Genomic DNA, 24,758 nt, shown 5'->3' with positions numbered 1-24,758 from the left:
AGATTTGGTAAAACTGATCTAACTCAGAAAAACTTGCATTAGGTTAGGGAGCACGGTTATCAGATTTGTTACAATTAGCAGTAGGGCACCAGCAAACAGCTTACTGAAAATCAATGGGGCCTACTTTTACTCTGCAAGGTTTACATTTGCCCTAATACCTCTTGCCATGCAAAGCACCAAGATCAACAGGGAGAGGACAGCCCTGGCAGGTCCCATTAAGATTCACAGCAGACTGGAGAGGATCCTATTGACCCTCACATGAGCAAACAGTGACTTGCAAAATACTAAAATTATTTGAAGGCTCTTCCAACCCGATGTGCTCCTGAACCCCTCTCATAAAACCCCAGTCTACCCGATGCTAACAATTCCAATTCCCCCAGAAAAGGTCTGTGGGTGCTGATGAGTTGGATTCCATTTGTAGTAGATCTATCAGTTTCATAGTATTGTTGCGAGCCTCCATCCTAGCACAAATGAGACTTTGTCAGAGTTAATTGGCAATGGGAGTAGAGGCTTCACATGGAGAGCTCTTTGTATTTCAGGAGGACTGTAATTTGTGCCATCAAAGGCTGTGCAGAGAGTCTCTCAAAGACAGTGTAAAAAGCTGGAAGCAGGTGCTACAGTAGAAATCCCAAAATGTCTTTAAGTGATGTAGTACCCATTATGGCCTTGGCTTTTTCATATTAGTGAAGAGTTAATAGCAGCCTAGAGTTTGGGTCAGTAAAGTGTTAATCTAGGGCTTGTTGTAAATCTTTGGGGATACTAAGGAAGTTTATATCTTAAAGACACTGTTGAATCACACTGTTGGTACATTTGTTGGTAACATAGTATTTGAGGTTGAAAAGAGGCAAAATGCCCATCGCGTTCAACCTGTTTATTGTATTAAGTTTAGTTGATTTTAATGTACCTGCTGAAGAATGTTTTATGACTAGTTAACAACTACAAATCACGTTACACCTGGATTAACAACTTCAATATTTTAAGTGTTGTAGCCTTGGATATCCTTTTGTCAGAAATTCATCCAATCCCCTTTTAAATGTATTTACAGTGTCCACCATTACCACCTTCACTGGCAAGGAATTCCAAATCCTTATTGCCCTAACAGTGAAGAACCCTTTCCTCCATTGCGTGTGGAATTTTCTCTCCTCCAGCCTCAGCGAGTGACCGCGTGTCCTAAACAGAGTTCTTTTAATAAATAATTCCTCTGATAACTGTTTGTAGTGCCCCTTTACATATTTGAAGACATTAATAATGTCTCCTCTTAAACGCCTCTTTTCCAGTGTATACATGTTCAACCTAGTAGGCCTTTCCTCGTAATCCAGTCCCTCAAGCCCTTTAAATCAATTTAGTAGCTCGCCTTTGAACCCTCTCTAATTCACCGATATCCTTTTTTATACAGTGGTGGCCAAAACTGAACACAATATTCCAGGTGCGGACATACCAATGATTTGTACGGCGGCAGAATTACACCCTCGTCCCTTGTCTCAATTCCCTATTTTATGCACGCTAACATCTTACTTGCCTTCTTTACTGCACTTTGACATTGTATACGGTTATTACGTTTATTATCAATGAGTACCCCCAAATCCTTATCCAAAACTGTTACCCTTAGACTTTCCCCGTTTAATATGTAGGATGCGTGTTTGTTTTTAGTCCCAAAATGCATAACCTTGCATTTTTCTATATTGAACCTCATTCTCCATTTAGACGCCCAGATTTCAAGTTTAGATAAGTAATTCTGCAGAGACTCCACATCTTTTTCTGAATTAATTACTTTACACAGTTTAGTATCATCTGCAAAGATTGACACTGTGCTTTCCAGTCCTATTTCTAGGTCATTGATAAATATGTTGAACAGTAGTGGCCCGAGTACGGACCCCTGTGGTATTCTGCTGAAAACCGATGTCCAGCTTGACTTCCCGTTGACCACTACTCGCTGTTCCCGGTTTTCCAGCCAGTTACTTATCCATGTACAAACAGTTTTTCCTAGGCCAAGTTCTTTTAATTTGACGATTAATCTCCTGTGAGGCACTGTATCGAAGGCTTTTGCAAAATCTAAGTAGACCACATGCACTGCTTTTCCTTGGTCAAGATTGTCACTCACTTCCTCGTAGACGTTAACTAAGTTAGTTTGACATGATCTGTCCCTCACAAACCCGTGCAGGTTCTTGCTAATAATCTTAGCGGTCTGCAGATACTCCTGTATGCTATCCCTTAGAATTCCTTCCAATATTTTCCCCACTATAGATGTCAAACTAATCGGCCTGTAGTTACATGGATGATTTTTGGCTCCCTTTTTAAATAAAGGCACTACCTCCGCTATACACCAATCCTTCGGTACCATGCCAGATCTAATTGAACTATTGAAAATCAAGTACAGGGGTCTTGCTAGTTGTGACCTATGCTCCATAAGAACCCTTGGATGAAGTCCGGGCCAGGTGGTTTATTAATCTTTATTTTGCGTAATCTCTCCCTGAATATTTCTTCACTTAAACAGGTATTTTACCACGAAACATTACGGTCACTATCGCTATGCACTACTCCCACCGTCAGTTCTTCTCTGGTGAACACTGATGAAAAAAATGTGTTTATTATTTCTGCTTTTGATTCGTCATTTAACAATATTCCAAATTCATCTTTTAATGGACCTATGTTCTCCTTTTTTAACCTTTTACGGTTTATTTATTAAACACATTTTTTAGGATTGGTCTTACTTTCTCTAGCAATTAGCTTTTCGTTATAAATTTTAGCTGCTTTTATTGCATTTTTGCTTCTTTTATTGCATTCCTTGTAGTCCTGGAATGAATCCTCCTTTCCATTAGATTTAAATGCCTTGAAAGCACGCCTTTTTATCGATTTCGGCCTTGACCTTGTTAAGCCACATCGGTTTGAGTTTGGTACTCCGCTTACTGCCCATGGGGATAAATTTGTGAATATTGCTATCCAACAAACCTTTTAAAGCATCCCACATTTTCGAAGTGTTCTTACCATGAAACAAAACTTCCCACTCAATGTCGTTTAATGCACATCTCAGCATACTGAAGTTAGCCTTCCTAAAGTTAAATGTTTTTGTTGAACCCTTATAGCAATGTTTTCTGAAACTGATATCAAAAGTGATCATATAGTGATCACTGTTACCCTAGGTCTCTCCAACTTTAGTATCCGATATGTCCACATTATTAGTAATTACTAGATCTAGAATAGTTGTACCCCTAGTTGGTTCCTCGACTAGTTGAGACAAGTAGTGATCTTTTAGCAAATTTAAGAACCTGTTACCCCTAGCTTTAACACATGAATCATTACACCAATTAATATCAGGATCGTTAAAATCCCCAATCTCTGGGATGTCCCCCAATCCCGCAGCCCTTTCGATTTGCTGCAGTTGTTCTTCCTCATGTATGGCTGTTTGTAGCACGTGCCTATAACTAATTTTTTTGCATCTATACCCCCACTTGAGATTTCAACCCATAATGACTCCACATTATCACCTGTCCCTTCATAAATAACCTCCTTTAAGTACGGTTTAAGAGACTGTTTAACATAGACATACACCTCCTCCTCTTTTGTTTACCCTGTCCCTCCTGAAGAGAATACCTCTCCAAGTTTGCAACCCAGTCGTGAGAGTCGTCCCACCATGTTTCCGTAATACCTATAATATCATACTCAGTCTTTGATGCTAACAATTCCAATTCCCCCATTTTACCTGCTAGACTTCTTGCGTTTGCAAGCATACATTTTAGTTTAGTGGTTCCCTTATCCTCTTATTTTTTTTAAAGGTATCCTATCATGGTTTACTAGTGCCTCCCTAGAGTTACTCTTACCGACTGCCCTTCTTGCTCCCTTTCCATCCCCACAATACTTAATACTGCCCACCTTACTCGTCTCTTTGATCATCCCAGTATTTTGGCCTAAATTCTCAGCCCTGACATAAGTATTATCCCTTATGCTACGTACATCTTTTTCTATTTGCTGTAAAGATGACACATAGATGTTGTTGGTTAATGATTTTGAAATACATTTGTTAATACCCTTTTTAGAACGCATGCTAATACCCTTGCCGGCTGCTCATTCCCCCCCCTTCTCCACCCCCATTTAGCTCACTACCACCATCTTTACTATTCTCGCTGCATGACCCGTATTTTCTAACTAAAGGCTGCCCCCAGGCTCCTAGTTTAAAAGCTCCCCCAACCTACTAATCATCCTCCCCCCCAAGCCCCTTCCTCATTCAGGTGCAATCCATCGCGACAAAAAAGATGGCGCCTGACTAAGAAGTCCGCCCAGTGTTCCAAGAACACAAACCCCTCCTTCCTTCTCTCAGCAACACATTTACTTCTCTACTCTCTCTCTGCTTCCCTAAGCTAGTGCGTGGCACCGGTAATATTTCGGAGAATATTACCTTAGATGTCCTTTCTTTTAGTTTCTGGCCTAGGTCCCTATAATCTTTCTTAAGGACATCCCACCTGCCGCTAACTTTGTCGTTGGTGCCAACGTGCACCAAGTCTACCAGGTCTTTCCCAGCCCCTCCCAACAATCTATCTACCCGGTCTGCGATGTGCCGTACCCGAGCACGCGGGAGACAACAGACCATACGGCAATCACAATCCCGGTAGCAGATTTCCCTATCTGCCTTCCTGATGATAGAGTCCCCTACCACCACCATCTGCCTGGGTGCCTCTCTAGCTTTCATCCCATCTGAGCCAGAGGATCCACTCCTCCGATTGCTAGAGGGAGCAGTCTCCTCCGGCTCCGTCATTTCCTCACTATCATCCACCACCGAATCTTCGTCCAATTGGGCAAATTTGTTCCGGTTTGATAGAAGGAAGAAAAAGAGGGGGAGGCATGACATCTCTGATCTAACAGTGACCCAGCTGGCTACCTGATTTTCCTCATCTACTGGTGACCCCTCCCGCAACTCCTCTACTGTTCTATCTAAACCTTGCTCTAGATTATGAATATCCCTCAGTCGCGAAATGGTTTGCTCTAGATCAGTTACCTGTGCTTCCAGGGCAACCATTCACACACATCTCACGCAAATGTATTCGCACTGGGATGGCGGCTCCAGGTGCGCATACATCTTGCACGACAAGCACTGAGTGAGATTCTCAATCACGACACCTCCCATCATTTGAAAACTCAACTCCCTATTACCTTCAGAAGAACAATGCAAACAATACAAAACTATTCTATATGATATTGACTGACTGTGAGGAGGCGATGTGTGGAGTCACTGTGTCTAAAAGTACGCTAGTGATTCTTAATGCTATGTATATATGTCAGTGGGTGCTGTGGGTCCTGGACAAATGCTTTCGGTTTATAAACCTGTGGTGATCTTAGAAAGGAACAAATAAAATCTCTTTAGAAATATAGCAACAAATATAAAAAATGCACTATGTAATACTACGTATTCAAGGCTGTGGAGAACTCTTAAGACAACAATGGCCAATAGTACCAATACAGTCATACCCTACTAGACTATGATGACTATCTAGACAGATAGATATTTAGATATGAACAAATTATCTGAACTTTCATAAGTCTTTGACTGGGAGACATAATTAAGCGCTTTCAACAGGAGGGCACATATGCTAGCCTGCTAGCTATGTGACATGCTAATTCCATATAAAACAATAACCAAAAACAGTAGAGTGGATTGGAAAGGGAACATCTGAGATAAGGCCCATATAGATGGAGAGATGTGTGCTGAGCGAACCAGCGATGCGCGGGGCTGCGCATCGCTATCGCTGTAGGGGGTATACGGAGCGATAATGCTTAAATTCTAAGCAATCTAGTCAGATTGCTTAGAATAATCGCTCCGTGAGTACCCCCCTATATGGATTGGAATTGCAATAAAATTGTTTACTGTACCCCAATGTCAACAAATGCTGCTTATTTTATAAACCTAGTTCAAAACAATAAAAGTAAGTAACAGAATTGGTCACTGTACACTCTTTATGCGTATAATATAGACGACAGCACTAGTACTACGGGTCCTATGCCGTGGCAACTCTGGAGCATAAATTAAACTAGACTGAGTAAACTTTCCTGACCAATATTTGTCCATTCCTTTTGCAAAAGATTTAATAAATGTGCTAGTACTCTTGGGGCCTTACATGCCAGTCTAGCTCTTGATAAAAGTTTGATTTGGCCACACCAATGCATTGATTTTCTTTTTTGTGGAAGTTGTCCTCAGTAATTTTGGAGTGGTGTTTTGGATTCTTGTCCTGCCGGAATATACATTTTCAGGGGAAAGTTTGTTGAGTAGAATTTGTTTATCTAAGATGTCTCCATAAACAACCCAATTTAAAATACTCTCTTCATGGTGTAGAGGATCAACTCCCTTGCAAGAGAAACACTGCCAAACCATGATGTGTCCACAAACATGTGTCATACAGTAGGTACATGGTACCTTGCATTGTATTTTTTATTTTTAGGGTGAGACATACAGTACTTTATTCTTTTAGAAGACACCAGATCAAATTTGTTCATATCACTCTATGGGGTTTTGTCTTTTTAATGATTACTACTTTAAAACAAAAGAGTAAACTCTCATGGAACCCACGGATGCCTGCAGTTCGCAGGCTATTACAGTTACCCACAATATGCCATGGACTTGAGGTGCTCCTTGACAAAAGCTACCCTTGCTCTCCTACTCTTGATACTGATGAAGGGCTTCTTGCTCAGATGGCAATCCAGTAAGCCGTGATCCTGCAGTTGATGCTTTACAACTAAAACATGAATACAGTTTTCCCATAAATTTTTGGCCTATGCACTGCACAGACTTGCGGGATCAGTGGTTCACTTATTTCTAATCAGTCTGTCCATCTTGGTTGGGTTTTTCCTCGGGAAGTACATGGTCCCAGACCCTCTGAAGACAGGCATTCTACAGCTTTAAACAAAGTTATAGACGCTGCATAATCAAACAAGTAATTATAATCTTTACACTCATCAGAAATGACATACATCTTTAAGCTATGGGGTGTGTTTTAGGATTGATGGATTTGCAGGAAGGAAATACTCCAACACAGTTTATTTCATAGAGAGCATCAGCGTAAGACTAAACAGTGTTTTTTACATTCACATAGAAAATATCACTTTCAAAATATATGGTATACTGTATAAAAAAGTTTTGGTAATTCAGTGGGCAGCAAGGCGACTCTGGCATCATATCGTCAAGTTCATGATCAGTCCACAAGATGATATTTGCTGTATTCCATAGTTTTGCTTGTACAGAAAAATGCAGATTGCAGCTTTTAAACTTTGATGTAACATTCACAATGGACATATTAAATGCAATTCAATACATAAAGCGGATGCTTCTTTAGCAGCAATTACAGAGAAAATGTGCTCTTTGAATTATAGGAAATTCCTTCTTCTTTAACTCTTTCTAAGATTGGTCCATAGATATCCTTAGTCAGAGGAATTACTAAACCTTTACTATCAATTTCACCTGAAAGAAAATAAAAATATTAATACGAATACTAATAATACAGTACAATCCTGTTTAATGAAATTTACAAGTAAAAAGCCAAGATTATTATTTATATTTCAGCAAATGATAACTTAACAGCCTGTCCAAAAAATAGCTGCTAACAGATAGGAAATGTTTTAGGTCTTCTTAGTTATAGCAGCATTCAGAGTGGAAAGTGGTGGAAAGTCAGAGTTCTAAAAATAGGATTTTAATACCTACCGGTAAATCCTTTTCTCGTAGTCCATAAGGGATATTGGGGAGAACTAGTACGATGGGGTACAGACGGGGTCCAAAGGAGACAGTGCACTTTAAATTTATTCAACTGGGTGTGCTGGCTCCTCCCCTCTATGCCCCCTCCCACAGTCAGTTATAGGTAAAACAGTGCCCGAAGGAGAAAGGACATATATGAGAGAAGGAACAAGATAACAAAAGGTGGTGAGATTTACACACCAGCACACCACAACCAGCAATGGCTGGTAACAATAACAGCAATAGCTGAACATGCAACTACAGAACAAGAAAAAGAAAAGCAGTTCCAGACGCGCTGTCACAGCTGCCAGCGAGGGATTGTCAGTCCCAAAAGAATTTTTAACAAAGAAAAGCACTGGAGCTGGCGCTAAGTGTTTCTCCAATAATAAATGATTAGAAAACTATGGATGAATGTAAAATCACAATTGAATTTATTAGCTAAACATCAAGTAATAAAACCATGAATAAAAATTCACATATACACATAAAATTTAGGGCATAAATAGAGCTGTGAAGCTATTGAAAATGGCTGCTAATGAGTGTCCACTAAGGATCCCGGACTAGAACACTGAGCAAAGTTCCCTGGGGAAAGGAAATTGATACAGCTGGTGTTACCCGTGACGACGGAGACTTCCAGAGGCTTGAAATTTAACAGCAAGCAAGCTGTGCCACTTGTGTAGAAACTGGGTCTCTCCAATCGGTGCTGTAAAATGAATGTCCCACAGAGAAGGTTCCAAGGCAGGTGTTCCAAAGCTGATTTTAAAAGTCCATATCTGGATCCGTTGTAACGTGGAGCACTTGTAATAGTAATAATAGCAGCTTTTACACTTAACGCGTTTCCCTAGGCTCAGTCACCTAGCTTCATCAGAAGTGTGATGTTAAATTTCAAGCCTCTGGAAGTCTCCGTCGTCACGGGTAACACCAGCTGTATCAATTTCCTTTCCCCAGGGAACTTTGCTCAGTGTTCTAGTCCGGGATCCTTAGTGGACACTCATTAGCAGCCATTTTCAATAGCTTCACAGCTCTATTTATGCCCTAAATTTTATGTGTATATGTGAATTTTTATTCATGGTTTTATTACTTGATGTTTAGCTAATAAATTCAATTGTGATTTTACATTCATCCATAGTTTTCTAATCATTTATTATTGGGGAAACACTTAGCGCCAGCTCCAGTGCTTTTCTTTGTTAAAACTACAGAACAAGAACCTGCAGAAAAGTCAACACACTGAGGCGGGCGCCCAATATCCCTTATGGACTACGAGAAAAAAAGATTTACAGGTAGGCATTAAAATTGTATTTTCTCTAGAATCCATAAGGGATATTGGGTAGAACTAGTACAATGGGGACGTCCCAAAGTATCCAGAACGGGCAGGAACGTGTGGAGACTGCTGCAGCACCGCCTGCCCAAACTGGGCATCCTCTTTGGCCAGGGTATCAAATTTGTAGAATTTCACACACCAAAAAAAAAAAAAAAAAAAAAAAAAAAAAAAAAAAAGGGTTCTTCCCCGACCAGGTAGCAGCTCGGCATAGTTGCAGGGCCGAGACTCCACGGGCAGCCGCCCAGGAAGAGCCCACTGATCTTGTAGAATGGGCCTTTAGAGGCTTAGGAACAGGTAAGGCTGCCGACACATAGGCCTGTAGGATAGTAAGCCTAATTCGACAAGCAATAGACTGCTTTGAAGCAGGACAACACTTTTTCTGCGCATCATAAGAGCACGAACAAAGAATCAGTCTTTCTGACCCGAGCAGTGCGCCTTACATAGATTTTCAAAGCACGCACAACATCCAAAGTCTCCGGAGTAGCAGAAGCGTCAGAACAGGACGGGACCACAATAGGTTGATTCAGGTGGAACGCGGAGACAACCTTCGGCAATAACTGCTGTCTAGTCCGGAGCTCTGCTGTCCTCATAAAAGACCAAGTAGGGACTTTTACACGATAAGGCCCCCAATTACGAGACACGGCGAGCAGAAGCCAGGGCCAGTAACATCACCGTCTTCCACGTGAGGTACTTGACTTCTACCGTCATCAGAGGTTCAAACCAGGAGGACTGTAGAAATTTCAACACCACATCCAAATCCCATGGTGCCGTAGGCGGCACAAAAGGTGGTTGTATGTGGAGTACCCCTTGCAAGAAGGTCTGAACTTCTGGCAATGCTGTTAAAATCCTGTGGAAGAAAATGGAGGGGGCTGAAATCTGTACCTTAATAAAACCCAGACGTAAGCCCTTATCCACACCAGCTTGCAGGAAACATCCCAATAGAAATTCAGCAGGCGGATACATGCGTTCCTTCGCACCAAGAGACATATCGCCTCCAGATATGATGATAATGTTTTGACGTCACAGGTTTTCTGGCCTGAACCATGGTTGCAACAACCTTCTTGGAAAGGCCTTTGAGAGCTAGGATGTTCCGCTCAACCTCCATGCCGTCAAACGAAGACACCGTAAGTCCAGGTAGACGAACGGTCCTAGTTGAAGAAGATCTCTTCTTAGTGGTAGAGGCCAGGGGTCCTGGACGGACATGTCCAGAAGATCCGCGTACCACGACCTCCGAGGCCAATCCGATGCAAGTAGAATTGCCTGGACACCTTGATTCCTGATTCGCTTTAGCACTCGTTGGAGCAATGGGATCGGAGGAAACAAGTAAACCAGCTGGTATGGCCAAGGCGACAACAGCGCGTCTACTGAGGGTCCCTGGTCCGTGAGCAATACCAGGGAAGTTTCTTGTTGAGACGAGAATCCTTCATGTCTATTTGTGAGCAACCCCACCGGTCGATGATCTGCTGGAACACCAGATGGTGGAGCCCCCACTCCCCCGGGTGGAGATCATGATGACTCAGGAAGTCCACCTCCCAGTTGTCCACACCCGGAATGAAGATTGCCGACATGGCTCTTGCATTTATTTCCACCCAGAGAAGTATCTTTGACACCTCTCGCATGCAGGCTCTGCTTCTTGTCCCTCCTTGCCGATTGATATACGCCACTGCCGTGTCGTTGTCCGACTGCACTTGGATTGCAAGATCCTTGAGCAGAGGAGAGGCTTGAAGAAGAGCATTGTAGATCACCCGAAGTTCCAGAATGTTGATTGGAAGGAGGCTTTCATGGGCTGACCACCTGCCCTGGAACCGCACCCCTTGGGTGAGAGCTCCCCATCCTCTCAGACTCGCATCCGTCGCGAGGAGGGTCCAACCTTGAATTCCGAAACTCCTGCTCTCCAGGAGATTGGAGGACTGTAGCCACCACAGGAAGGAAATCCTGGCCTGAGGTGACAGCCGAATCATCCGGTGCATCTGCAGATGTGATCCGGACCACTTGCTCAGGAGATCCAACTGAAACATTCTGGCTTGGAACCTCCCATATTGGATCACCTCGTAGGAGGCGCCCATCTCTCCCAACAATCTTACACAAAGATGGATGGACACTCAAGAAGGTCGGAGCACCATGCGGACCATTTCCTGAAGTGTTTTCGCTTTTTCCACTGGTAGAAACACCTTCTGGGCCACAGTATCCAGCAACATCCCCAGGAAGAGGAGCCTCTGAGTGGGCTCCAGGTGGGACTTCTGTAAGCTGAGGATCCACCCATGGTCCGACAGAAGATGGATGGTGTGGTTGATATGGAGCAACAAAAGTTCTCTGGATCTTGCCTTTATCAGAAGATCGTCCAGGTAAGGGACCACATAGAACCCCTGGAGCTGTTACATAATTTCTGCCGTCACCTTAGTGAATACCCTCGGGGCTGTAGATAGACCGAAGGGTAGGGCCTGGAACTGGAAGTGATTGTCCAACAGGGCAAAATCGTAGGTACGCCTGATGAGACTGCCAAATAGGAATATGGAGGTAGGCATCCTTGGTATCCAAGGAGACCATAAATTCTTGGTCTTCCAGACCCGCAATCACTGCTCGCAGGGATTCCATTTTGAACTTGAACACCCTCAAATACGGATTCAAAGACTTCAGATTCAAAATGGGCCTTAAAAGAACTGTCCGGCTTCAGTACCACAAATAGGTTTGAGTAAAACCCCTTGCCGCGTTGTGGCAGTGATACTGGAACAATGACGTGGGACTGGACCAAGTTCTGGATAGCCAGTTGCAACGTAACTTGCACATCCTCTAAGCTGGCAAGCTTGATTTGAAATATCATGGGTGGGGGGGGGGGGGTCGGGGGTTCGAGTATTGTCGAACTCCAGCTTGTAGTCTTGAGAAACGAGCTCTATGACCCAAGCATCCTCGCAGGAATTCTCCCAGACGCGGCTGAAGTGCCGCAGTCGAGCTCCCACCTCGAGATCCCCTCAGGGTGGGTGGGCACAGTCATGTTGAGGCCTTAGTGGAAGCAGAACCGCTGGACTATTCCTGAGAACTGGTGCTTGCAGGTTTTCTGTACTTACCTTTGGTGCCTCTGACCGCATTGGAGGCACCTCTGGCCTTCGAGCGAAATCTGTGCTACCAAAAAGGACTGGACACACGGCCCCGGATAAGAGCGTCTTGACGGCGAGGCTCCAGAGGGGAGAAACGTGGATTTTCCAGCTGTAGCCTTGGAAATCCAGGTATCCAACTCAACCCCAAAAAGCCATTCCCCAGAAAAGGGGAGAGATTCCACACTACATTTGGATTCTGAGTCCGCAATCCACTGACGAAGCCACAAGGCCCTGCCTGCCGACACCGCCATGGCCGACGTCCTAGCATTAATATTCCCCATCTCCTTGAAGGAATCACAGAGGACCCGCGTAGAGTCCTCAATGTGGTTCAATAGGGTGACCATAGTAACTACGGGCATATACCCCTAGAGAACCCCCTGAATTTGAATGGCCCAAGGAGGAATAGCATGGGTCATCCAGCAACCCGCAATAACCGGTCTTTGTAAAAGGCCGGCCGCAGTGTATATAAACTTTAGGGTAGTTTCTATCTTCCGATCCCCAGGGTCCTTCATGGAAAAGGAGCCCAGGGTAGGTAGCACAGCCAGGGGGTTCCTCCCAAAATTTTCTACCTTCAGGAGGAAATGGGAAAGTGCGCAAAAACATTTTGGACACTTGGAATTTTTTGTCTGGATTTTAACCAGGCCTGTTTGAATAAGTCCTCTATATCTGAAGAATCGGGGAAAGTGACATTGGGCTTATTTTGCACAAATAAAAACGACTGCTGTGATGCAGCGTCCTCTAGGGGGAGCTTTAACACCTCCCTTATAGCCAAAATGAGGGGTTCAATACCCTGGGCAGAATCAGGATCTCCACTAACAGGATCCCGGTCATCCCCATCATCTGGTATATCATCATCCGTATAAGACCGCAGTGCAGGTAAACCACACCTCTGGGGACCTGCATGGGAAGGGGGGGGGGGGGGGGGGGGGCTGTGCATCAGCCCTAGCAGCTAAATCTGCCACAGCTTGTTGCAGTAGCTGAGTTTTCTGCACATTTGCAGTGAGTTGAGATGACATATCAGACAACATGGTTTTAAGAGACCCTAACCAGTGGGGCTCTGTACCCTCTCCCCAAACCTCTTCACTAAGTTGGGACAACTGACTACATTGCTCACAGGAGACAGAGTCATTAGATGATGGAGAGAATCTGGTGTGACAAATACTGCACAGTTTTTGCTTACCCATACTGTATTTCACAGTAAACACAATAACATACACATAGACAGTAATAATGCAAGCCTGCCCTACTGTATGTGAGAGGAGACACAGGAGAGAGGACCTCAGCACACCCTGAGCTGCACAGCGCCAGTGAGGCCGTCAGCTCTGTAATTCACAGTAAACACTATCAAATACAGTCCTAATGAGACACAGGACAGTCAACACAAGCGGCTCTCCACCTTTTGCTACACCCTGTACCAGTTTCCACCATGTCTGTGAGGCAGTAAGCGCTGAGTGTGTGCTGCTGGTGGCTTCTGTAAGCAGAGGAAGGCGCGAAAAATGCCCTGGTCCCACTCTGAAGAAGCTCCGCCCCCTCAATGACGCCTGAGCTAAGCATATTATTTATACTGGCAAAGTCTCCAAACAGTCTAAAACCTCACACAAATGCTCTGCTCTTCATTTTTGATGCCAGTTTACACACGGAGGATCTTAGCGGGACCCCCCAGGGAGGGTCCCGTACGCCGCAGCCATGGTCAGCCGCACTTTGAAACTGGGGACCCCCCTAACGGGGCCCCCAGTGTACACTCCCCACTGAAGTCACCTTCAGGCAGCGTTAGGGGTGTGCGGCGTGCTGCAACTGCGACAGCCAAGGTGCAGTGCGCCGCTGAACAAACAGCCCCTCAGGTTGGTGGTCCTGCAGTGGGGAAGCGACTCTGAACCTCGTAAGGCCGGTGACAGACTTCCCCCTCCTCCCCTTCCCCCAACTCACACGGCGCAGGTATGCTGTTGCCCAGACAGCATACTGAAAAAAATAAAAGTTTTAAATGACATTGAAGAAAACTCTTTGGAACTGCAGAGATGTGCATCCTCTCCTGAGCGCACTTTATTCTAAGATGCCTGTGGGAGGGGGCATAGAGGGGAGGTGCCAGCACACCCAGCTGAAGAAATTTAAAGTGCATTGGCTCCTTTGGACCCTGTCTATACTCCATCGTACTAGTTCTACCCAATATCCCTTATAGATGCTAGATCACTAATGAATATGTAAAATAAGATTTTAAACCTACCGGTAAATCTATTTCTCCTAGTCCGTAGAGGATGCTGGGGACTCCGTAAGGACCATGGGGTATAGACTGGCTCCGCAGGAGATAGGGCACCTAAAAAAGAACTTTGACTATGGGTGTGCACTGGCTCCTCCCTCTATGACCTCAGTTAGAGAACTGTGCCCAGAGGAGATGGACAATACAAGGCAGGATTTAGCAATCCAAGGGCAAGATTCATACCAGCTCACACCAATCATACCATGTAACCTGGAACATACATAACCAGTTAACAGTATGAACAGACAACAGTAACGGTCCAAGACCGATGTCAACTGTAACATAACCCTTATGTAAGCAACAACTATACACAAGTCTTGCGGAGTTTCCGCACTGGGACGGGCGTCCAGCATCCTCTACGGACTAGGAGAAATAGATTTACCGGTAGGTTTAAAATCTTATTTTCTCTTACGTCCTAGAGGATGCTGGGGACTCCGTAAGGACCATGGGGTTTATACCAAAGCATCCAATCGGGCGGGAGAGTGCGTATGACTCTGCAGCACAGACTGAGCAAACTCTAGGTCCTCATCAGCCAGGGTATCAAACTTGTAGAATTTAGCAAAAGTGTTTGACCCCGACCAAGTCGCCGCTCGGCAAAGTTGTAAAGCCGAGACGCCTCGGGCAGCCGCCCAAGAAGAGCCCACCTTCCTAGTGGAATGGGCCTTAACCGAATTTGGTACCGGCAATCCAGCCGTAGAGTGAGCCTGCTGAATCGTATTACAGATCCAGCGAGCAATAGTCTGCTTCGAAGCAGGAGCGCCAATCTTATTGGCCGCATACAGGACAAACAGAGCCACTGTTTTCCTAATTCTAGCCGTCCTGGCTACATAAATTTTTAAGGCCCTGACTACGTCCAGGGATCTGGAATCCTCCAGGTCACTTGTAGCCACAGGCACCACAATAGGTTGATTCATATGGAACGAAGAAACCACTTTAGGCAAAAATTGCGGATGTGTCCTCAATTCCGCTCGATCCACATCAAAAATCAAGTAGGGGCTCTTGTGCGACAAAGCCGCCAATTCTGACACTCGCCTTGCTGATGCTAAGGCCGCCAATTCTGACACTCGCCTTGCTGATGCTAAGGCCAACAACATGACCACCTTCCAGGTAAGAAATTTCAACTCAACCTTGATAAGCGGTTCAAACCAGTGTGATTTTAGGAACTGCAACACCACGTTCAGGTCCCATGGTGCCACTGGAGGCACAAAAGGGGGCTGGATGTGCAGCACTCCCTTTACAAACGTCTGGACTTCTGGAAGAGAAGCCAACTCCTTCTGAAAGAAAATCGAGAGGGACGAAATATGTACCTTAACAGAGCCTAATTTCAGGCCCATATCCACTCCTGTCTGTAGAAAATGGAGAAGACGACCCAGATGAAAATCTTCCGTAGGCGCATTCTTGGTCTCACACCAAGACACATACTTTCGCCAGATACGGTGATAATGTTTTATCGTCACCTCCTTCCTAGCCTTTATTAAAGTAGGGATGACCTCTTCCGGAATCCCCTTTTTTGCTAGGATTCGGCGTTCAACCGCCATGCCGTCAAACGTAACCGCGGTAAGTCTTGAAATACACAGGGCCCCTGCTGCAACAGGTCTTCCCTCAGAGGAAGAGGCCAGAGATCTCCTGTGAGCATCTCTTGTAGATCCGAGGACCAGGCCCTTCGAGGCCAGTCTGGGACAACGAGTATCGTCCGTACTCTTCTTCGTCTTATGATCCTCAACACTTGTGTGCTGAGAGGAAGAGGAGGAAACACGTAGACCGATTTGAACACCCACGGTGTTACCAGAGCATCTACTGCTACTGCCTGAGGGTCCCGAGACCTGGCGCAATACCTCCTAAGTTTTTTGTTGAGGCGTGACGCCATCATGTCTATTTGAGGAGTTCCCCAAAGACGTGTTACGTCTGCAAAGACTTCTTGATGAAGTCCCCACTCTCCTGGATGGAGATCGTGTCTGCTGAGGAAGTCTGCTTCCCAGTTGTCCACTCCCGGAATGAAGACAGCCGACAGAGCGCTTACATGATTTTCCGCCCAGCGAAGGATCCTTGTGGCTTCCGCCATCGCGACTCTGCTTCTTGTCCCGCCTTGGCGGTTCACATGAGCCACTGCTGTGACATTGTCTGATTGAATCAGAACCGGAAGGTTTCGAAGAAAACTCTCCGCTTGTCGAAGGCCGTTGTAAATGGCCCTGAGTTCCAACACATTGATGTGTAGACATGACTCCTGGTCTGACCAAAGACCCTGAAAAGTCTTTCCCTGTGTGACCGCTCCCCATCCTCGGAGGCTCGCATCCGTGGTAACCAGGATCCAGTCCTGAATCCCGAACCGGCGACCCTCCAGCAGGTGAGCACTTTGCAACCACCACAGTAGGGACACTCTGGTTCCTGGGGACAGAGTTATTTTCCGATGTAAATGCAGATGGGACCCGGACCACTTGTCCAGAAGGTCCCATTGAAAAGTCCTTGCATGGAACCTTCCGAAGGGAATGGCCTCGTAGCCGCCACCATTCTCCCCAGAACTTGAGTGCATTGGTGAACTGACACCCTTTTCGGTTTTAGCAGGTCTCTGACCATGTTCTGGATGTCTTGGGCTTTCTCTATTGGGAGGAAGACCTTCATTTGTTCCGTATCCAGTATCATACCTAGGAACGGTAGTCGAGTTCTCGGAATCAACTGTGACTTCGGTAGATTTAGAATCCAACCGTGTTGCTGGAGCACTCTCAGAGAGAGCGCCACACTGCTCAGCAATTTCTCTCTTGATCTCGCTTTTATCAGGAGATCGTCCAAGTATGGGATAATTGTGACTCCATGCTTGCGCAGGACCACCATAATTTCCGCCATTATCTTGGTGAAAATCCTCGGGGCCGTGGAAAGTCCAAACGGCAACGTCTGAAATTGGTAATGACAATCCTGTACAGCGAATCTCAGGTATTCCTGATGGGGGGCATATATGGGGACATGAAGGTACGCATCCTTTATGTCCAGAGACACCATAAACTCCCCCTCCTCCATGTTGGCTATTATTGCTCTGAGAGATTCCATTTTGAATTTGAATCTTTTTATGTACAGGTTTAGGGATTTCAGATTCAAAATCGGTCTGACCGTACCGTCCGGTTTCGGGACCACAAACAGGGTTGAATAGTAACCTCTTCCCTGCTGGTGCAGGGGAACGTTGATTATCACTTGCTGTATACACAGCGTTTGAATTGCAGCTAACACTACATCCCTTTCCGATGTGGAAGCTGGTAGGGCCGATTTGAAAAATCGGCGCGGGGGCACCTCCTCGAATTCCAATTTGTAACCCTGGGAAACTATTTCCAACACCCAGGGATTCAGGTCCGAACTGACCCAGGCCTGACTGAAAAGTCGAAGACGTGCCCCCACCGGTGCGGACTCCCTCCGGGGAGTCCCAGCGTCATGCTGTGGTTTTTGGAGCAGCCGGGGGGGACTTTTGTTCCTGGGCACCTGCCGAAACAGGTGCTCTCTTGCCTCTGCCCTTACCTCTGGCGAGGAAAGAGGATCCCCGACCTCTTTTGGACTTGTGCGACTGAAAGGACTGCATCCGATAGGGTGTTGCTTTCTTTTGCTGTTGGGGAATATATGGTAAAAAAATAAGATATTACTTACCGATAAATCTATTTCTCGTAGTCCGTAGTGGATGCTGGGGACTCCGTAAGGACCATGGGGATTAGCGGCTCCGCAGGAGACAGGGTACAAAAATAAAGCTTTAGGATCAGGTGGTGTGCACTGGCTCCTCCCCCTATGACCCTCCTCCAAGCCTCAGTTAGGATACTGTGCCCGGACGAGCGTACACAATAAGGAAGGATTTTGAATCCCGGGTAAGACTCATACCAGCCACACCAATCACACCGTACAACTTGTGATCTGAACCCAGTTAACAGTATGACAACGTAGGAGCCTCTGAACAGACGGCTCACAACAATAACAACCCGATTTTTTTGTAACAATAACTATGTACAAGTATTGCAGACAATCCGCACTTGGGATGGGCGCCCAGCATCCACTACGGACTACGAGAAATAGATTTATCGGTAAGTAAAATCTTATTTTCTCTAACGTCCTAGTGGATGCTGGGGACTCCGTCAGGACCATGGGGATTATACCAAAGCTCCCAAACGGGCGGGAGAGTGCGGATGACTCTGCAGCACCGAATGAGAGAACTCCAGGTCCTCTTTAGCCAGGGTATCAAATTTGTAGAATTTTACAAACGTGTTCTCCCCCCGACCACGTATCTGCTCGGCAGAGTTGTAATGCCGAGACCCCTCGGGCAGCCGCCCAGGATGAGCCCACCTTCCTTGTGGAATGGGCATTTACATATTTTGGCTGTGGCAGGCCTGCCACATAATGTGCAAGCTGAATTGTACTACACATCCAACTAGCAATCGTCTGCTTAGAAGCAAGAGCACCCAGTTTGTTGGGTGCATACAGGATAACAGCAAGTCAGTTTTCCTGACTCCAGCCGTCCTGGAAACCGATATTTTCAGGGCCCTGACAACATCTAGCAACTTGGAGTCCTCCAAGTCCCTAGTAGCCGCAGGTACCACAATAAGCTGGTTCAGTTGAAACGCTGACACCACCTTAGGGAGAAACTGGGGACGAGTCCGCAGCTCTGCCCTGTCCGAATGGACAATCAGATATGGGCTTTTGTGAGACAAAGCCGCCAATTCTGACACTCGCCTGGCCGAGGCCAGGGCCAACATCATGGTCACTTTCCATGTGAGATATTTCAAATCCACAGATTTGAGCGGTTTAAACCAATGTGATTTGAGGAATCCCAGCACTACGTTGAGATCCCACAGTGCCACTGGAGGCACAAAAGGGGGTTGTACATGCAGTACTCCCTTGACAAACTTCTGGACTTCAGGAACTGAAGCCAATTCTTTCTGGAAGAAAATCGACAGGGCCGAAATTTGAACCTTAATGGACCCCAATCTGAGGCCCATAGACACTCCTGTTTGCAGGAAATGCAGGAATCGACCGAGTTGAAATTTCTTCGTGGAGCCTTCCTGGCCTCACACCACGCAACATATTTTCGCCACATGTGGTGATAATGTTGTGCGGTCACGTCCTTCCTGGCTTTGACCATGGTAGGAAAGACCTCTTCCGGGAATGCCTTTTTCCCTTAGGATCCGGCGTTCAACCGCCATGCCGTCAAACGCAGCCGCGGTAAGTCTTGGAACAGACATGGTACGTGCTGAAGCAAGTCCCTTCTTAGCGGCAGAGGTCATGAGTCCTCTGTGAGTATCTCTTGAAGTTCCGGGTACCAAGTCCTTCTTGGCCAATCCGAAGCCACGAGTATAGTTCTTACTCCTCTACGTCTTATAATTCTCAATACCTTGGGTATGAGAAGCAGAGGAGGAAACACATACACCGACTGGTACGCCCACGGTGTTACCAGAACGTCCACAGCTATTGCCTGAAAGTCTCTTGACCTGGCGCAATACCTGTCCAGTTTTTTGTTCAGGCTGGACGCCATCATGTACACCTTTGGTCTTTCCCAACGGTTCACAATCATGTGGAAAACTTCCCGATGAAGTCCCCACTCTCCCGCGTGGAGGTCGTGCCTGCTGAGGAAGTCTGCTTCCCAGTTGTCCACTCCCGGAATGAACACTGCTGACAGTGCTATCACATGATTTTCCGCCCAGCGAAAAATCCTTGCAGTTTTTGCCATTGCCCTCCTGCTTCTTGTGCCGCCCTGTCTGTTTACGTGGGCGACTGCCGTGATGTTGTCCCACTGGATCAATACCGGCTGACCTTGAAGCAGAGGTCTTGCTAAGCTTAGAGCATCATAAATTGCCCTTAGCTCCAGTATATTTATGTGGAGAAAAGTCTCCAGACTTGATCACACTCCCTGGAAATTTTTTCCCTGTGTGACTGCTCCCCAGCCTCTCAGGCTGGCCTCCGTGGTCACCAGCATCCAATCCTGAATGCCGAATCTGCGGCCCTCTAGAAGATGAGCACTCTGTAACCACCACAGGAGAGACACCCTTGTCCTTGGAGATAGGGTTATCCGCCGATGCATCTGAAGATGCGATCCGGACCATTTGTCCAGCAGATACCACTGAAAAGTTCTTGCGTGGAATCTGCCGAATGGAATCGCTTCGTAATAAGCCACCATTTTTCCCAGGACTCTTGTGCAATGATGCACTGACACTTTTCCTGGTTTTAGGAGGTTCCTGACTAGCTCGGATAACTCCCTGGCTTTCTCCTCCGGGAGAAACACCTTTTTCTGGACTGTGTCCAGAATCATCCCTAGGAACAGCAGACGTGTCGTCGGAAACAACTGCGGTTTTGGAATATTTAGAATCCACCCGTGCTGTCGTAGAACTACTTGAGATAGTGCTACTCCGACCTCCAACTGTTCTCTGGACCTTGCTCTTATCAGGAGGTCGTCCATTTTCTTCGAAGAAGAATCATAATTTCGGGCATTACCTTGGTAAAGACCCGGAGTGCCGTGGACAATCCAAACGGCAGCGTCTGAAACTGATAGTGACAGTTCTGTACCACGAACCTGAGATACCCTTGGTGAGAAGGGCAAATTGGGACATGGAGGTAAGCATCCCTGATGTCCCGGGACACCATATAGTCCCCTTCTTCCTGGTTCGCTATCACTGCTCTGAGTGACTCCATCTTGATTTGAACCTTTGTAAGTGTTCAAATATTTCAGATTTAGAATAGGTCTCACCGAGCCTTCTGGTTTCAGTACCACAATATAGTGTGGAATAATACCCCTTTCCTTGTTGTAGGAGGGGTACTTTGATTATCACCTGCTGGGAATACAGCTTGTGAATTGTTTCCAATACTGGCTCCCTGTCGGAGGGAGACGTTGGTAAAGCAGACTTCAGGAACCTGCGAGGGGAAACGTCTCGACTTTCCAATCTGTACCCCTGGGATACTACTTGTAGGATCCAGGGGTCCTGTACGGCTCCAGCGTCATGCTGAGAACTTGGCAGAAGCGGTGGAAGGCTTCTGTTCCTGGGAATGGGCTGCCTGCTGCAGTCTTCTTCCCTTTCCTCTATCCCTGGGCAGATATGCTTATGGGGACGAAAGGACTGAGGCTGAAAAGACGGTGTCTTTTTCTGCATAGATGTGACTTAGGGTAAAAACGGTGGATTTCCCAGCAGTTGCCGTGGCCACCAGGTCCGATGGACCGACCCCAAATAACTCCTCCCCTTTATACGGCAATACATCTTTGTGCCGTTTGGAATCTGCATCACCTGACCACTGTCGTGTCCATAAACATCTTTTGGCAGATATGGACATCGCACTTACTCTTGATGCCAGAGTGCAAATATCCCTCTGTGCATCTCGCATATATAGAAATGCATTCTTTAAATGCTCTATAGTAAATAAAATACTGTCCCTGTCAAGGGTATCAATATTTTCAGTCAGGGAATCCGACCAAGCCACCCCCGCGCTGCACATCCAGGCTGAGGCGATCGCTGGTCGCAGTATACCACCAGTATGTGTGTATATACTTTTTAGGATATTTTCCAGCCTCCTATCAGCTGGCTCCTTGAGGGCGGCCGTATCTGGAGACGGTACCGCCACTTGTTTTGATAAGCGTGTGAGCGCCTTATCCACCCTAAGGGGTGTTTCCCAACGCGCCCTAACTTCTGGCGGGAAAGGGTATACCGCCAATAATTTTCTATCGGGGGAACCCCGCGCCTCATCACACACTTCATTTAATTTATCTGATTCAGGAAAAACTATAGGTAGTTTTTTCACACCCCACATAATACCCTTTTTTGTGGTACTTGTAGTATCAGAAATATGTAACACCTCCTTCATTGCCCTTAACAAGTAACGTGTGGCCCTAAAGGAAAATACGTTTGTTTCTTCACCGTCGACACTGAAGTCCGTGTCCGTGTCTGTGTCTGTGTCGACCGACTGAGGTAAAATGGGCATTATAACGTCCCTGACGGTGTTTTAGACGCCTGGACAGATACTAATATGTTTGCCGGCCGTCTCATGTCGTCAATCGACTTGCAGCGTGTTGACATTATCACGTAATTCCTTAAATAAGCCATCTATTCCGGTGTCGACTCCCTAGAGAGTGACATCACCATTACAGGCAATTTGCTCCGCCTCCCAACATCGTCCTCATACATGTCGACACACACGTACCGACACACAGCACACACACAGGGAATGCTCTGATAGAGGACAGGACCCACTAGCCCTTTGGGGAGACAGAGGGAGAGTTTGCCAGCACACACCAAAAACGCTATAATTATACAGGGACAACCTTTATATAAGTGCTTTTCCCTTATAGCATTTTAATATATGTAGTCATATCGCCAAATCAGTGCCCCCCTCTCTGTTTTAACCCTGTTTCTGTAGTGCAGTGCAGGGGAGAGCCTGGGAGCCTTCCCACCAGCATTTCTGTGAGGGAAAATGGCGCTGTGTGCTGAGGAGAATAGGCCCCGCCCCCTTTTCGGCGGGCTTCTTCTCCCGTTTTTCTGAGACCTGGCAGGGGTTAAATACATCCATATAGCCCCCAGGGGCTATATGTGATGTATTTTTAGCCATAAAAAAGGTATTATACATTGCTGCCCAGGGCGCCCCCCAGCGCCCTGCACCCTCCGTGACCGCTGTGTGAAGTGTGCTGACAACAATGGCGCACAGCTGCAGTGCTGTGCGCTACCTCAGGAAGACTGAAAAGTCTTCTGCCGCCTGCTTCTGGACCTCTTCCATCTTCGGCATCTGCAAGGGGGGTCGGCGGCGCGGCTCCGGGACGAACCCCAGGGTGAGACCTGTGTTCCGACTCCCTCTGGAGCTAATGGTGTCCAGTAGCCTAAGAAGCCAATCCATCCTGCACGCAGGTGAGTTCACTTCTCTCCCCTAAGTCCCTCGATGCAGTGAGCCTGTTGCCAGCAGGACTCACTGAAAATAAAAAACCTAAAAACTTTTTCTAAGCAGCTCTTTAGGAGAGCCACCTAGATTGCACCCTGCTCGGACGGGCACAAAAACCTAACTGAGGCTTGGAGGAGGGTCATAGGGGAAGGAGCCAGTGCACACCACCTGATCCTAAAGCTTTATTTTTGTACCCTGTCTCCTGCGGAGCCGCTAATCCCCATGGTCCTGACGGAGTCCCCAGCATCCACTAGGACGTTAGAGAAATTTGATTTACCTGCTGTAGCTGTGGAAACCAGGTCCGTCAGCCTATCCCCAAACAATACATCACCCTTATAGGTAAGTACTTCCATATGTTTTTTGGAATCCGCATCACCTGTCCATTGGCGAGTCCATAAGGATCTTCTCGCTGAGATATACATGGCATTGGCCCTAGAAGCTAGCAATCCAATGTCCCTTTGAGCATCCCTCATAAATAAGACTGCGTCTTTTATATGGGCTAGAGTTAGGAATATAGTATCCTTATCCATAGTATCAAATTGATCTGTCAGCTCATCTGTCCAAGCTGCAATTGCGCTACACACCCATGCCGACGCAATCGTCGGTCTTAACACAGCACCCGTATGAGAATAAATACCCTTTAAGGTAGTTTCTTGCCTGCGATCTGCAGGGTCCTTAAGGGCCGCTGTGTCAGGAGACGGTAGTGCCACTTTCTTGGACAAGCGCGTCAGGGCCTTGTCCACAGTGGGGGGTGATTCCCAAATCTCCCTGTCATGCTTAGGGAAAGGGTATGCCATAAAAATTCTTTTGGGGATCTGCGGTCTCTTATCCGGAGTCTCCCAAGCTTTTCCAAAGAACTTTAATTCATGAGATGTGGGAAAATTAATAATCTGTTTCTTTTCCTTAAACATGTGTACCCTTGTGTCGGGGACCAAGGGTTCATCCACAATATGCAACACATCCCTTATTGCCACAATCCTACACTGAATGGTTTTAGTCACCCTAGGGTGCAATTTTACTTCGTCATAGTCGACACTGGAATCAGAATCCGTGTCGGTAGTAGTGTCTTGTGTTAAGGGACGCTTTTGAGACCCCGACGGGCCCTGTGAGTCGGTCCCATCTGAGGATTGACCGCCTGATGTCCCCCATAAACCAGCCTTATCAAGCCTTTTATGTAAAGATGCCACACTTGCATGCAACGTATGCCACATGTCCATCCAATCTGGAGTCGGCACGACCGACGGGGACACACCACTCATTTGCTCCACCTCCTCCTTGGAGAAGCCTTCCGCCTCAGACATGTCGACACACACGTACCGACACCCCACACACACAGGGAGTTACCTATAAGGGCACAAAACCCCAACCAGGCCCTTAGGAGAGACAGAGAGAGAGAGTATGCCAGCACACACCCAGCGCTTAAAAATACTGGAATATATGACCAGATAGCGCTGTTATATGTATATAATTGTAATCTCCACTCACTGCGTCGCCAAA

General features: G+C 46.4%; 1 protein-coding gene across 2 annotated transcripts in view; it reads right to left on the bottom strand.

Annotated features, from left to right (window-relative positions):
• Positions 1-7,007: 7,007 nt before the first annotated feature.
• The window catches only part of AASS (aminoadipate-semialdehyde synthase), a 255,271-nt gene continuing 237,520 nt past the window's right edge, over positions 7,008-24,758 (bottom strand). For both annotated transcript variants that reach the window (XM_063927192.1, XM_063927191.1), the window contains one exon: positions 7,008-7,444. In XM_063927192.1, coding sequence (XP_063783262.1) covers positions 7,326-7,444 — 119 coding nt within the window. In that variant the 3' untranslated portion in view covers positions 7,008-7,325. The remainder of the gene's footprint in view (positions 7,445-24,758) is intronic.

The sequence above is a fragment of the Pseudophryne corroboree genome, chromosome 6, assembly GCF_028390025.1.
Source record: "Pseudophryne corroboree isolate aPseCor3 chromosome 6, aPseCor3.hap2, whole genome shotgun sequence".
NCBI lineage: Eukaryota > Metazoa > Chordata > Amphibia > Anura > Myobatrachidae > Pseudophryne > Pseudophryne corroboree.
Note: the sequence above shows the minus strand (reverse complement) of the source record. Positions and strands in the feature narration are given on the sequence as shown.